General features: G+C 26.2%; 3 protein-coding genes across 3 annotated transcripts; 1 reads left to right on the top strand and 2 right to left on the bottom strand.

Annotated features, from left to right (window-relative positions):
- Positions 1-114: 114 nt before the first annotated feature.
- On the bottom strand, positions 115-7,883 carry LOC126842281 (lon protease homolog 2, peroxisomal-like). Its single transcript, XM_050579167.1, has 16 exons — positions 7,486-7,883; positions 6,792-6,882; positions 6,512-6,692; positions 6,341-6,453; positions 6,033-6,189; positions 5,059-5,194; positions 4,802-4,977; positions 4,494-4,677; positions 3,589-3,736; positions 2,539-2,742; positions 1,756-1,864; positions 1,228-1,379; positions 933-1,163; positions 691-873; positions 511-621; positions 115-451 (listed from the first exon to the last, which is right to left on the bottom strand). Exons 1-16 carry the CDS (start codon positions 7,581-7,583, stop codon positions 338-340), a joined length of 2,388 nt encoding a protein of 795 aa, XP_050435124.1. The 5' UTR covers positions 7,584-7,883; the 3' UTR covers positions 115-337.
- A 977-nt stretch (positions 7,884-8,860) lies between these two features.
- On the top strand, positions 8,861-10,042 carry LOC126841832 (NADH dehydrogenase [ubiquinone] 1 alpha subcomplex assembly factor 3). The gene has a single exon (XM_050578510.1). The coding sequence runs from the start codon at positions 9,211-9,213 to the stop codon at positions 9,970-9,972; it is 762 nt and encodes a 253-aa protein (XP_050434467.1). The 5' UTR covers positions 8,861-9,210; the 3' UTR covers positions 9,973-10,042.
- Positions 10,043-14,562: 4,520 nt separating this feature from the next.
- Positions 14,563-16,809, bottom strand: LOC126842847 (uncharacterized). The gene is made up of 2 exons (XM_050580041.1): positions 16,453-16,809; positions 14,563-16,176 (listed from the first exon to the last, which is right to left on the bottom strand). The coding sequence occupies exons 1-2, from the start codon at positions 16,491-16,493 to the stop codon at positions 15,078-15,080; spliced, it is 1,140 nt and encodes a 379-aa protein (XP_050435998.1). The 5' UTR covers positions 16,494-16,809; the 3' UTR covers positions 14,563-15,077.
- Positions 16,810-16,968: the final 159 nt, after the last annotated feature.

Here is a 16,968-nt window from a genome sequence, read left to right as displayed (position 1 = left end):
CAATCAATATATATTACGATAATATTCAACACTACATTACATTGGATGCAACTATTTGTTTAAGACCAAATTACAGATAATTTTTTTTGAATAAATAAAAAACTGTGTTTATTTTGTCAAATAAGAAATATCAAAAAACTATTTAAAATTTTGACTTCAAAATATTTACATTTTACAATTTTTTTGTTTTTAATCCAATCAATACATATTACGATAATATTCAACACTACATTACATTGGATGCAACTATTTGTTTAAGACTAAATTACAGATAATTATTTTTGAATAAATAAAAAATTGTGTTTATTTTGTCACATAAGAAATATCGAAAAACTATTTAAAATTTTGACTTCAAAATATTTAAAGGATCTTGCAAATACGTTAAACCACCTGGAATTACATATTCAAGCATTTCTTCTAAATGTCGGATAGGAATAATGTTGACCATATCCTGAAAATAACAAAAAATAAAAATAACAAAAATTGAAATTAAAACTAATTTTAAACTACCTTTATTTCTTGAGATAAACTTTCTGTATCTTTCATATTTGACTCTGGTATAATGACAGTTTTTATGTCTGAATCGTAAGCAGCTAAAATTTTTTCTTTTATTCCACCTACCTAATTGTTAAAATTACCTCAAATGATATATGTAAATGTAATATATTATTAATGCAACAATATAATTACTCCTAAAACGTGTCCATTTAATGAAATTTCGCCAGTCATAGCAACTGTTGGTTTAAGTGCAATATTCCAAAAAAGTGAAACCAAAGCACAAACAATTGGTACTCCTGCTGAAGGACCATCTTTTTTCAAAGCTCCGCTAGGTAGATGGATATGAACATTAAACTGGTCAATGTCTATTTTGTTCTATATAGAATAAAAGTCAGTTAATATGATTTCAATTTGCTGTAGATATATTTACTTGCCTTAAAAGTAAAAGACTGTATCCAGTGAAGGCCTATCGCTACAGATTCCTTTAAAGTTTGGCCAGCTAAACCAGTTATTATAAACTGGTTTTTTTTACCTTTTGAATAAAATCTCGATGACTCAATTACTTGAAGTTTACCACCAAATGGTGTCCACGCTAGGCCAAGTGCAATACCCACACCAGTTTTTATTAGTGCAATTTGTTCATTATGACTATCAAGCAATTCAGTCTGTAATACATAACAAGCTTAATTTTGAAGTGTTTAAGTATAAGATATAGGTATAATTCCTTACACCCAAGATTTCTTGCAATGATTCCGGTGTTATTATGAAATTGTTAAATTTTTCATCAGAATTTTCGACTATTTTCATAGCAATAGATTGACAAATAGTCTCGATTTTACGTTGTAATTCACGAACACCAGTTTCGTATGTATATTTTTTTACTACAAACATAAATTTGAAAAGTGAAATTTTTGTCAAAGAAGTTTTTTTTAATAATCTAACCCTTGTAAGCAAAGTGAAAACAAAACAAAGGAATTTGACAAGCTGAGTTCTGTAAACATTTAATATTACGCGAACTGAACATTAAAAAAAATGATTTGTTCGTTAACTTTTGCACATTACACATGTAAACATTTAATGAACGAATCATTCATGTGTAATTATTAACGTTTAATGAAACCCAGCTTACAAACATTCACGAAGAGAAAAATATTATTGTATCCATAAATTAATTTTATATGTCTTACAATAATATGTCTTATTAAGAATTAGAACTCTTATTAATGTTACATCTAAATAAACCGTAATATTACTTACTTATAACTCTTAAAGTTTCTTTATAAATTATTATCTCAAAATTTTCCATTTTATGATCTTTTAATACTTTTGGTATAAGATAGTTTTCAGCAATTTGTAATTTTTCTTCCTAAACATTTTTTTGTTTTTATAGAATTATATTAAACAATTGGCTAACAACACTGAATATAATGTAGATAGAATTTTTAACGACTTAACAAATAATTAAATATGTTGTGATTAGTCATAACCAATTATTGATATCGACCATATATTCTTTTATGTTCTTCTACTTCACAAAATCCTCTCTCAAAGTTCTACGTTCTCTAAATATTTTGTTTAATATTCAATCTGTACTCTCTTCCAAAAAATTTGTTAATAGCATTGTCCAAATGATATTAGGTATCAAATTTACATTATTTTTTCAAGCTGGATTTGACATGCAATATCATGTTCTCAGCAGTAGCGTATCTAGTATTTTCCACGGGGGGAGGGGGAAATACAGATTTTAACAGCCATACCTATTCAATATAAACATATATTCATACTATTATATACATGTTGCATGTAAACAAAAATTTGGATTCTTAATTACAAAAAAGTCTAATTCCTTAAGGACAGTGAAAGAATACTGAGTACTTCATCAGGTGTGACTGTTATATTTTTGTGTACTGATAGGGCCTTGGGGAGGATACAACCCCCATACCCCCTTCCCCCATAAATACGCCACTGGTTCTCAGTTATATGACCATTAAGACAATTACAATTTTAGTCTAAATAAAAATGTAATTTAAAAAAACATACTTCAGTGTACCCTTTTAAATAGATAATTTCCAATCGGTCACGCAATGTTTGCGGAATAGATGTCACTTTATTAGCTGTTGCAACAAATAATACTTGGCTTAGGTCAAAAGGTAAACTAGTGTACGAGTCAACAAATGAGTTATTCTGTTCTGGATCTAAAACTTCCAATAAAGCAGCAGCAGGATCACCGCTTGAACCTTTATGCTAAAAAATTATATTATATTAGTATCAATTCAATAATTCGTTGCTTTACAATGAATAAGTTTGGCTAAATGTTTTCTTAGATTCCAAGCTCTAACAGAGGGAGCAGCTATGTTTATTATTAGTTTAGTGGTTTCAAAATTAAATTATTATTTATTAGTAAGGGCATATATATAGCAATACATTAAAGGGTAAAATACAGGCAATATTTGACAACCTTTTTTTCACAACAAATATTAGTTATGTCAATGTATAAAAGACCAGGATCCAAGGGCTGTTTTTGAGAAACATTTTCTCAAAAACTACTTGACTGAATTGAATGATTGAACCCATTATGCTGTTTTTTTTTAAATTCTATATCTATGAGCTATAAATTTTTTTTAATAAAATAGAACTGTCAAGAAAATCCCAAACAGTACTTACATCTAATATTTTTCTACAATTTGTTTTTTGCTATAAAAGGATGAATAGTAATTGTACGCTATCTGTAAATCTACCATTTTAATTATTTAACAATTAAAATTCATTTAAACAATAAATTGCTAAAATATCATATTTTAATAGAACTTTAGAAAATAATCTTGTCAATTAAATTTTTGGAACCATAGTGCTTTTTGCATAGTATATTAAACTGTATAATGTGTTTTATGATTATGATAAAGTACAAAATTGTAACTAACAGTTTTCAACACAATACTTTTTTAGTATAATTAAAAAGCATGGCTACGCTCTTTTACTTATGTACTACTATTTCAACATCACTGGGTTTTTTTTCTATTTCAACAAGTTGTGATACATAAGTTTGTTTAATCAAATATTAACATACATGTAAATATGATGGTTACATACCATTTTATCAATTTCATCTAATAAAATAACTGGGTTCATTGTTTGAGCCTTATTTATAGCATGCATAATACGTCCAGGCAGAGCTCCAATATAAGTTCTTCTATGACCTTTAATTTCAGCTTGGTCATTTATTCCTCCTAATGATACTCTAACACAAAAAAAATTTTAATTCTATATTTTAAATGTATTAATAATAATTGACAAGAGGACGCCAACAGTTTGTAATTTTAGGTGTAAAAACTAAACAACTTTTAAACCGCCCTATTTTTTGTAGTAGTTAAGTTTTTACTGGACAAACAGTAAAAACAGTATATTTACTTTTTATTGGTTTATTTACTTCAATAAAAAAATATTAAATAACTACAAAAAATACGTAAGAGATACGTCACAATATTGCTAACACTGTACAACCACTAAGATGAAATAGAGAAGATAGACAAGATACTATTACATTTTTATAAGATAATATTCTTATTATCTTATAAAAAAAATTATCTCATTTGTAAACAAGTTTATTTTAAATTAGGCTATTGCAAAAAAATTACATAAATTAAACCCCTTAACCCATTAGCGCCGTGCATTGCCATATAGCAACATCAAATTTCTCAAAATCTAAGTACACAATTTTTTTTTTTTTTAATAAAGCACCCAAGACACCAATCATTAAAAAACAAAAATCCCAAAAAAAAAACACCTGCGTTAATTGGTTACATAGATTATAAATAGTTGTATTAATCGTTTGATGTCCAGTCTTCTTATAAAATATTTACTATTGATAATTTTTTTAAAAAAACTACACTTTTTCCACCTAAGTAAAACAACTATAACTGTCTCCACACTAATAATAATTAATTAAATTACAGCGCTCTACCACATTTTGAATTGAACATTATATTAATTTTTACCTTTGAAATTTACGATTCAATGATTTTGCAATAGATTTGGCTATAGTGGTTTTGCCTATTCCAGGCGGCCCACAGAAACATAATATCAGTCCTTGTAAATTTGGATTAAATTTTCTTACAGCGATAGAGTGTAATATTCTTTGTTTCAAATTGCACATACCATAATGATTATCCTGCAGAATCTCTATAAAATTGTTTTATTTAAATTACAAATATACAAAACCAGTAATTAATTTAATTAATTAATAATTTAAAATAAAATAAAAAATTTAATTAAAAATTATTTAAATTAAAATAATTATAAATACTTCTTGTTTTTGTCAAGTCAAGTGTCTCATCACTAAATTTTCCCCATGGTAAGTTGACAATAAAACTAACATAATTAAAAACTATAGAATATTCTGGATTACTCTTTGTCATATGTTTTAAACTGTCCAATTCTCTTAATATAACATCATGAACTGACTTCGGTATATTTGAATTTCTAAAAATTAAATTAATAATGATCAAAATATTAGGTAAATAAAATAGAAATATAATATTAAACAAATATTTTTCCACTAACTTGGTTAACTTTAGTATGTTTTTAAGATCATGGGGATGATTTTGTTCAATTATTTTTATGCTTCCTGAATTAATAGGAAAAGTTGAGCGTATTGGAACTAAACCAGTTTTATCCCTTTTCGTGGACTTGATATTTTCTATAAAAAATATAATTATACATTTTAATAATTTTATTTTCTGAAGTACAATAGCAATATAGACAACCTTTGATAGAAACTATTATTTAATCTACTTATTTTCTTTTTAATAAAAATAAGTTTCAAAAAAGTAATGGTATAAATAGCTTTATAAACCTCAAGTAGAACAATTGCCTAATGCAATTGACGCGACACTAGGGACGGTCGACGTTCCGTGAAAAAGGTGGAGGACGGGGAAGAATAAAAAAAAATAAATAAGTACACACAATGTGTGGGTGCTTGAACTAAGGGGGCAGAGCCCGTTTATTTTGACACTGATGAGAACAAAAAGAAACAAGTGCTATTTGACACAAAAGAAAAGATGACAAATAAGAAAAACAAAAGACAATATTAAATTGGTGTCGCTCGGGTCGTGTATAAAACGAAAAAAAGAAACATAGGCGGCGGGCAACTATGTGTGTTCGTGATGACGACGGGGAGCGAAGAGAGCGAACACCCGAGAAGCTTAGTAGCGGCCGGCCGCGGCCGTTTTCCCCGGTGTGGACTTTGCACTCTCCAACTGGACGGTGGGAGAGTAAGTTCACAACCGAGTGTCGCACAATGTGTCGACGGGTGACAGAAAAAATACAGCGCGGGCCCAACCTGTGTGATAGGTTGAGGGGGCCGCGTCACAATACTATTGCTTGATAGTCTTAATTCTTGATTTCTCACTAGTTGTAAGAATGTTTGGTTTACCATTACCATTTTTTAAAAGAAATATGTTTTTTTTATTAAAATTAAGTGAATAAAGATTATGCAATTTGACTTAAACATTGTTTTAGAACTTTATTTTACTTACTAATAGTCTCTTCTTTTAGCCAATCAGTCACAAGTGTTAATAATTTATTTAAATTTGGTGCTTGGAGAATTTCATAAGCATTAGCTGGAGTTAGCTGAATAAAAGTCTTCAAACAATAATCAAGAGCTTGATGTAACACAAGACTGTTAAATAACTTCTACAAAAAAATATAAAAACAAACATTTATTTATCTTACATCAATCTTTAATGTTAATTTATTTATGTATATATATGTTTAATATATATATATATATTTTTTTTTTTATGTATAGTATATATTAATATATTATGTATATAAATGATAATACCTTAAAATAGTCTTGTATGGATGGGTTAACTATGCTCATTTCTAAACATGATAACAAATCAATAAACGCTTTCTTAAAATCATCTTGTAAATCTATTTTTTCTTTTTCATCGCCTTCAAATTTAAAGATTCCCAATGTATAAGGATAATTCTATTTCATTACTATACTTACCAATAAGTTCTTTATAATTTTCTATTACTTCTATTTCATTAATTAGTAAGGGTTCTTTGATGATTACTGGACCTAATTTGAAACGACAAATACCTTGAACAATTAAAATGTATTCTTTTGGAAAATTGTCAAACTTAATTATGCTTTGAATTAATCCTATTGCTCCAATTACGTTGCTTTCCTGCAATATTAAATTTTAATTCATAAATTAACTAATTTTTATCATTATAGCATAGAAACTGAATTCCAACAATTTTTAGTAGGTTAGACTCTAAATTACCTTTTCATAATCAGCTTTGGGTATAACGCCAATAAAGTTAGATAATTTATTGTTTTTATCCTTATCCAGTAAATGTTTTAAAAGATTATTACTGCAAATCACATAAGTATATTATTAAAATACATACAAAATTAAATATTCTCAAAGAAAACTGTATTGTGTTCAGGGGCGGATAGGCCCACCGGGACAACGGGATTTTCCCGGTGGGCCGCTACTTATATTGACGAAGATGGGCCGATGAAAAATATTGTTATTGACGATATTGTACAATGTACATACATACAAATAAAATAGTTAATAAATACAATAATACTAAAATCTATATTTAAATCTACAATTATAAATAATTGTCAATTAAGTGATCTGTTGGAATATTTTTTCGAAAAAAAATTTGATAATTCGATTTCAAAGTGCGCCACTGGTATAGTGGTATAGTAAAATAATATAATAATACCACTATATAGTGATATACTAAAATCATAATTTATATTTTTTCTTAACAAAAAAAAAATAGGTTTTGTTGGATCTTGGATATGATCTTGCGGGCCTTTAGATTTCATTTTTCCCGGGCTGGTCAGATCATGCCTATCCGCCCTTGATTGTGTTATAATTAATGCAACAATAACCATTGAACTAACACTTAAAATTAAATATCAAGTTATACTTATATGTAAATATTGTTTATCATTCTTACTTCTCTTCTGCCGGTAGCTGAATTTTTAAAATATACCCAGGAATCAAAATCGGAGTAATGAATACAATGGGTAGTTGTTTTGGAATATCCGTTGTCATTTTAATTATAATATTATAACTAGGTATTTAATTAAAAACGTATCGAATGAAAAGCTTATTTAAAGCTTTGCTAGCATGTTATATCAAGTTTAAGCACGTTAACCGAGTGGCAAGTATTAATAAGTAACAACTTGTAAGTATAAAAAAACTTTAATGAAACCAAATATTTATTATTTACGAATAATGAATAATCACAATTTCTTTATCTTTGATATTGTTATTTGTTGTTATGCGCGCGTATAGATAATAAGTCTAGTATTTAACATTACTATTGGTGGGTTACCATAGACCGGAGTGCAATGATGGTTAATTAAATCTACTGCTGTGAAGTGTGAGCCATGGACTGCGTCTCCCACACACTCCGCCTATACTGCTGCTCGATCAATATTATTGTTAGAAAGAGATAGATATATTTGCTAGGAATTTCATGGAATAATAAAACTATGTATTTATTACAAATAACACGCACACATTTCTCTTTAGGGTGTAATTTTATAAATAAATGAGAATAAGAACTACACTGTAACTAAACAAATTAATAGACACAACACAACACGAACAATTAGGATGGATTAGTTGTGGTTAGCAACCCGATTTTAGTAATTGACACCCCTGAAATTGTATGCAATAGTTAAAGTATTATAATATGCTTAATAATATCGCTAACACCTATTTTTGAAAGTAAATATGTAAAACTAAAACTTACCATTATTAATATGGCTATTACCTATGCTAATAATTTAGTGAATTAGTTTATATTAAATATTTATATAATGTATAAACATTATGGATATATAAAAAATAGGTTTTATATGAGGAAATCAGTAAAATTAAAAACACTATAATTATTTATAATTTTTATCACCAAAAGTATATATATATATTTTTTTTTTATTGAAATATTAGACAACTATTTATTTCTACAATAGTATATTTTTATTTATAAAATATAAATACAAAACAAACATTATTATGATTTCACAAAAAAAAGCAAATAAGTTGTGCTTCTCAAATAACAATTATTAAAACGAGTTGAAAAGTATTATATTTTAAAAAATATTCTTTGAGTTTTGACCCTAAATAATATTGTATTATGAGGTAAAATTCAATATTTAAACAAAAACTAATTACAAATGTTTAATATATCAGGTATTATCATATTACTATTTATCCATGATATTATTTCTTCCATGGGATACCCAACAAATCTCTATCTCTTAGAAACGATCTCTCTCTACTATCAGTCCATTTCTTTATATATCTAAACGTTTATGGAAATATGATAAGACAGAACATCTTATACCCTTGGGTCGACTTAATAGTTACTGTCTTGTATATTACCCATAGTCTAAGGACCAAAAGTCGAAATTAAAATTATAGAATTTAAAGTTATGTTATGAAGTAAAAATTACATAAGTAATAACAACACGGCCACGTTTTACAGTTCAGGCGTTTTGACGGTTCGGGATAAAGCTTGATTTTTTTTCTATTCACAATTTGCAACTTCGATTTTAACACAGTATCGAGATGTACTGCAGAGTATAAGCAATTGAGCCATTTAAAAATCAACGATGCTGTTATAAATATGGAAGGTACAGTTTTTTAATTCACAGCAACTTTTATTATCATGTCTTTAAGAAATCTAATTCGAACTGTGTGTAGAAGTGCATCATCCCCCAAATTAGTTTTCCAACACCAATCTCGTAGGTTCGTTGGTGCATACGACAATGATGGTAAAACACATGTTACTATGTTAAATAACAATAATATTAAAGACGGAATCATGATATCGGCATATAGCCAGTTTGGTTTTCGTTTAAACAACAATTTTCAAGTGCTTGGTCCTATTATATGCTTTCCAAATTCTATACTTGCATGGTATATTGACAGCGATAAAGATATCAACGAAGATTCATTATCATTGTTATTTCACTTAGAACCCATGCCTAATGTTGTCATTCTGGGTATTGGTGACAATATGTTCCGTAAATCAATTGATAAATTAGTATTAAGTGCTACAAAAAAATATGGTTGCAATATAGAAGTCTTACCAATAGATGCAGCCTTGGCGACTTACAATTTTATTGTTAGTGAGCAACGTCATGTAGTTGGAGCATTTATTCCTCCTACAAATATTCCTGTTATTGATGATGATGTAATAACAGCTAATGCAAGACACAAGATGATTTATGGAAATACAGTATCCAGAGATGAAATATGGAATGATGAAGAAGAAAGAAGTGAAATAATTAGTAAAAATTATAAAGAATTTGCACAAGCTGTAGCAGCTGAAAAAGCAGCTAAAATTGAAGAAGGAGAAAAAATGTCTAAAATACAAAAATCAATAAATAGTCAAAAGCAACCCAAAAATCCTAAAAACACTAAATAGTTTTTTTTACTGTAGTAATTATTTGATTTTTGTATGTAATTAAATATACTCATATTTTTGAACAACATAACTTTATTTTATTACAAAAAAAATCCCACCTTATATCTTATTTCAATTACATATTTAAAAACTTTATTTTCTAGACTCTATATTCAAACTTTTTATTGTTGGCATACTATGGGGTGGATCAAACCCATTTTTAAAACTAGCTACAAATAAACAAAAAAACAGTAAAATACAAAAATATAATTGTTTGTATGAATTGTTTGGTTACTTATGTAATTGGCGTGTAAGTAGTTAATATTTTGTAAAGTTTACATTTATTACTGTGTTTTCTTAATTGTTTTAGTTTATGTTACCATTTATTGTCAACCAAAGTGGTTCAATGTTATTTTATTACACTCTAAAAAATGCAGGTATAATAATATTATTAAATACTGGATATTTAACGAAAATTAGTTACATTCATAAATACTGTTTTTTTAGAAATATCTTTAGCTGTTCCTATAGCTAATGGGATTTCTTTAGCAAGTACATCAATAATAGGCACATGGGTAGGAGAGGAAAAACCTAAAATGCGTAAGTATTAAAATAATTCTGTTTTCTTAAGTGGGCTGCTTTAGATTTCCCAGTAGAGAAATGTCATAGGAAACATTTTTTTTAAATTTAAATAGCAAATATTTTTATATATATTTTAAGTCTAATATATTTTTAATCATTATCTCTTGGACTTTTAACTCGCGCCTCTCTATTAAAATTTGCCTTCTGGTTGAAGGTTAGTCCATTATGGCCAATGAAGTTGGAACAGCCCCAATAATTATATATTGGGAGGTTCTATTGTTTTTTAACAATAATTATATTTTCATAAGAAAATTTTAATGACATATTTTTTAATTCAATGTGAAGCCGAGAAAGTATTGTTTTTCGAATAATGTGTTTATTTTGTGTTTGGAGATTCACAATATCTTTTAAACCGCTGTACCGATTTCTATATTTTGCAGTAGATTGGAAATAAGAGCAAAAATATCTAGTCAGATTTTTTTTTTTATTAAAAGAAATCATATAAATACAGTTTTAAGCACAATAATAATTCTTCTAAAAATAAATACTGTTTCCCATTGATATTTCTTATTTTTTTCATTTATACAAAGTAAACAGTTTAATGTAGGAACCGTTATTTTTTGAAAATAATTTTGTTGTTTTTGAAACTTTTTCTAGAATATTTTAACTTTTGATCATTTAAAATATTTAATAAAAGTGTAAGAACAATTTTTTATTGAGAAAAATTTAAAAATTAAACAATATGATTTATTGTCTGTAGAATAGTCTATATAGTTTTTACCATCTACACTGTTTCATGTTGAGAATCACTTTAAATTTTAAAGTAGTTATATAAATTTGAGTTGTTCCTGTAAACTTTACTACTCCAACCTCATATGCCTCCCGGCTCAACTGCGTTGGTTTTTTTTTTTACATAAAAATATTCCTTTAATGAATTGGCTAGGTTTTACATTACGGGTACTGTATGTTTCTATCAAACGCCACTTTAAGAATTAACTAAATAATGCATCAAACTTGTGACATTAGTAAATGTTGAATATTTCATATTTGGAATAATAATTTGCAATAATATATTATTTCAGGTACTATGCTGGGCGTAATGTTTTTGCTAATTGGTATAATCTGTTTAATACTAGATAAGCAAAATATAAACAGTGAATAACTGGATTTTTCATTTCATGTTGAAATAATATGTATAACTATTAAAATAAACCATTATTTTAATATTAAAATTATTTAGTGGTCTTGTTTTATTTGTTAAAAATATAAAATTAAAACTGCTTTTAAATATGACTAGGGTACTTTTATTGGAGTTTATAAATCACGCTTAAATAAATTAGCGACAACACAAAATCTATACATTGTACAAATTTAAAAAAAAAAATTAAAACAAGAATATTTTATATTAGTATATAGTATCAGTCTAAGGTATGACTAAATGTTTACACATATTCACTAATCATTTAACATGTATCTTTTGGGTTTTGAAAATTGACAATAAATTAACTTTTATATAAAATTTCCAACAGCGTAATAACTGTGTTACAACTTTTTACTTAATTTTTAATTTATAACCAAATAGTATTACAGCAATAACTATTAAATTAAAAAAGCATAATCTTACGACATAACAAACAAACATTATTGCTTTTCAATACAAATAAAAAAAATTCACACACAAAACTAATTAAATACATATTTTCTTAGATATTTTTAATTTATAAAAAAAAATTAATTGGTAATACTAGTATATTAATACATAATGTTATCAAAAATAATTGTTTATAAAATAATATAATATGTATATTTTATAGTCTAGGAATAAATACATATTGAATTGATGATTGCAGAAACGACACTGATACATTTTTTGTTACTTTGGAATATTGATAAAAACGGATTGAATTTATATATATAAAACATACATAGATGTTGTAAATATATTTTGAGTTGAATTACTTGTTACTTTTATAATTGTAAAGAATATCAAAAACTGTGGTGATACAACAAAAAGTTTATTTTTTGGTTTTAAGTTTAGTGTGGTGACCCGTAACAGTTCCCTAAAACTGCAAAATATCAACTTCTACCTTGACATCACAAATATATTTTTCATTATTTAGTACTAAAAAAAAATAAATATTTTTTATCGATATTAATTTATACTTTAACGAGTTTATTCTAATAGGAAATGTAAATTACAACTAAATTATACATAAAATACACATTAAGCTAAGAGTAAATTGCAATAGTGGCTACAAGTGATGCATTTACCTATTTTTGATATATACCCACTATTGGGATCCCGGATTTATCCTAGTTAATGGTAATAAATAATATTTTATGGCTTCAACTGTTAAATAATTTACAATTTGACAATATCTTTATCTTATTTATTATTTTAGTTATGACATTTGACAATAGAAATCTAACCTTCATAAAAAAATATCTATACGTTTAAATTAATTAAAAATTGGTTTATCTATTAAATATTACAAGTTTCATATTTAATACGAAATTGATTTATTGCTCATAAATAATAAATCTTATAGTTAGAAAATAAATTAATCTAATGGTGGACTTTTCATAGTGTACACATATATATATAAGAGTTCCTTAATTTGGGATTTTTTTAATTTTGGAGGCGTACACGTGTGTATGTTTGAGGTAGGAATAATTAATAGACATTTTTAATTTAAAAATACAAATTATACTGACGATTAAAAAGAAAGGTGATAAAGGTATATCTTGTAAATAATATTTGTTATTGTGAAATAAAATTAAAATAATAATGACAGCATATACATTTTATCACCAATTATATTTAGATATTTTTTTTTTATGCTAGAGATTATAAACATTTTAAAGTTAAAATTTTAACAGAAGATAAGAAATAAATGTTTGTTTTTTTTATTATTAGTCATTATGATATTACCCCTATATTTTTAAAACTAGTATGGTAATTAGTATAGTATATCATTGGCAAGACAATATTATCAATTTACAATTTACAATTTTGAAATTATAATAAAACACAAAAACATTATATTATTTAATATTAACTATTTTTAGGTGAAATGCTTCCAATAAGCATATTATAATTTATAGCAATTAAATATTTTTAAAAAAATGTTAATGTAACGAGTATTTAAATAATAATCAAAACACTATATTCACACAATTAAAAGGAAACTAAAATGTATTTTTAAAAATAGTGCATGTCTAAAAATAATATAATTTTTACACTTTTAATACTAACCCATTGCTTTGATTAATTCAAAAGGTATTCTAAAAATTGTATGCAATTTTTAATAGATGTTATGTTACAAAAATTCGACAGACAAGCATAACCATGTGTCTATTGAACAGTAAAACTAATGTAATACTTACATTTTCTAAAACTAAAAATAGTGTTTAAACACACATTACATAATAACATGTAATAATATTATTATGTTAATTTTCCAACTATTCCTTAAATGGTTATTTTTTTTTTGGAACAATCAACCTAGAGAGAAATGAGGTATCAAAAATGGCAAGTGGCATAATCAAAGGAAAATGATTACAAAAGTTACAATTTTTATGTAAATTTTAATACGATGAATCAAAAATGTTTCACTGGATTAACCTAAATAATATTTTAATTTTGTAAAATTATTGCTGTGAAACCAATTTATTATATTCAATTTTGTTAAAAGCTGTATGCTGCTAAATTTTATACTTTGTATATTGATTAGTATTTTTATATTAATATGATGCTCATCTACAAAAATTTTATAATGAAAAGCAAAATTCCACAATGCAACCATTATTCTCACTTTTTCTAAAATCTAGTCTATACAGTCATTTTTTTTTCAATTTTTAAAAATAATTGAAATATTTGAACTTTATTTTTGGTTTAAACTAACAATTTTATATATTATAAAATAAATATTATATATATATATATATATTTTATATAAATAAATATGAAACAAAACAAATTCAAATTTCTTAAAATAAATGTTGCTGCGCTATTGAAAAAAAAAATGTATAAATGTTTGTAATTTACAGATAGGTAACACGATATTAGTCCCAGCTTTGAGCTATTTAAATAATAATTATAAATTAATTAATAAATTCCTTTAAATGTTTTTTTTATTTTTGTATTCAATACCAACATATAAATAAAAGATTTTTAAGGCGATTATATAGTACATTTTTTTTTTAATGTTTTAAGTCAATTAGTTCTTAGCCCTATTGATTAGTAGTCTGTAATACATTTTTTTAACAGACTATATTATGGTCTGTAAAATTTATATCCACAGATACTAGTTTATTTATATATATATACCAGTATCAGAAAAGGGCCCATTTTTTGGATTATAGTTTTCAACATATAGGTAATTTTGCATATCCGGTTTGAAAGTATCTTTTTGTTTTTTTTTAGAGATAATCACTTACATGGATGTATTATCTACTATATCTATTAAATGGGTATGAACTAATTATATCTGTAATATGTTAATTTGTAAAGTTGAAAAGCACTTACTATTGAAACATCAAATTTAGTTTTCGTTTGTCACACTTTGGTCAGTCTCTTTTTTAATTTGCAGTACTTTTTCGTTACCTTTACATTTATTTAAATGTGATTCACACTCTTCTTTGCTTATCATTTTCAAACATTTTATACATCTGTCAACAACAATTACTTTGTGCCTCTTTGCCATGTGGCTGCGCAATTTAAGCTCATATACAAATTTCATATTGCAATAGCCACACTCAAACTTTTCCAAAATATGTTTATCTTCAACGTGAGCCATAGCCTTTTTAGTTGTTTTGAAGTCTACATTGCATAAAATGCAAATTGCCTGGTCTTTGCTACTACTGTGTATATATGATTTTATTCTATTTATTACTGTGTCTTTTTTAAAATCAGGAAGTAATGTTAAATCAATTTTATCTGAAATTGGCTCACTAACTTCTACGGTTTTCTGAGGCTTAATCACACTGTCTTTACAATTTTTTTTCTTCCTAACCATTTTGTTTATCGGTTTTTGCTTAGTACTTATATCCTCACCATCTACTTCCTTATGAACAGTATTTGAATGAAATATCAATGCTATATTATGACGGAATACTTGACCACACACTGAACATGGATACTCTGGCTCTATTTCTTCAATGAGTATTTGACGTAATGATGGCATTGAACTCTCATTAGTTGGGTTTTGGTTAGACATAATTGGTGAAGTTTGTGAACCTAATGGAATAGCTTTAGGAACATCATTAAAAAAAAAGTTTTTCGGTGATCTTTTGCGTCCCTTTTTAACAATGGCCGGTTTTGCTTTTGGCTCTTGTCCCTTACGTCTTTTTTTAACATTTTTATATAGCTCGGTATTACAGCCACCTTGATATGTACTAATGTGATTATAAAGAGATTCTTTGTCAGAAAATAATTTCGAACAATGTGAGCATGTAAGTGATTGATCTGTATCTGTTGAACTTTCTGAACTAGAAGAAATTACTTTGATATCATTAAAATCAGCCATGCCGAGTTCTGCATCAGAATCATCAGATAACTCAATGGTTTCATAATCAATGATTTTCTCATCAATAACTAATGTACCGTCGTAACTGTCTTCACTGTTTAGCTCATCCATACTTCTAAAAAAGAAATCACAATTTTCTTAATTTTTCATTTAAGTTAACCAAAGTAGTAAATGGATATTGTTAACAAAAAAGTTTTAGAGGCCAACAAATACTATAAGAAATATGGCGACAAAATTATATCCAATAAATGCAACGTACACCTACTATGAAAATGAAACATCATACAATTTTGGATATTTTTATAACTACAAACAAAATCTGTTTTCCAATTGTTTTAATGTTTACACTGAGTAAACTATACTGAACCAGTAATTTGCCTTTAATACTTACCTTATATTTAACAAAGTGATGCTCTCTTTTTCTTTACTCATTATTGTAAATAGAATTCAATATAATTATAAACACTATTTAACAAAATGAGTATGGTCGATTATCATGAGTTTGACTTCTTAGTTTCACGAAATATTCAAGATTTGTTGTTTTATTGGGAAAACTTAACCAAATAACAATATACACAACTTAAATAATTATGACACTGTAAACACGAACAAACTACAAAGGAATTGAATTTAAACTACAAGTATAACAAAAAACCGATTAAATTATTAATAAAACTAGACTTTTAAGAGTCCCTTAATATTATTCTATTATTGAGGTTAATCAATCGAATATTCCTTTAATCGTATGTTTAATCTTGGCAACAGTTAAATGTAAATAGTATGATACTATCACAGATAGTATGATCACAGAAAAGAAGTTATTCTATGATATGATTTTGTTGTTTATCAAAATAGATAACAGCTGTGTTTATTATATCTAATCTCATTTTTTTATTAATAATATTAT

This window comes from Adelges cooleyi, unplaced genomic scaffold, assembly GCF_023614345.1.
Source record: "Adelges cooleyi isolate 19-005CV unplaced genomic scaffold, UGA_ACOO_1.1 ACOO_flye_CR_arks_rails_tigmint_CR_PRNA_108, whole genome shotgun sequence".
Classification (NCBI taxonomy): Eukaryota; Metazoa; Arthropoda; class Insecta; order Hemiptera; family Adelgidae; genus Adelges; species Adelges cooleyi.
The sequence above is the reverse complement of the archived record's forward strand: the minus strand, read 5'-3'. Positions and strand labels throughout refer to the sequence as shown.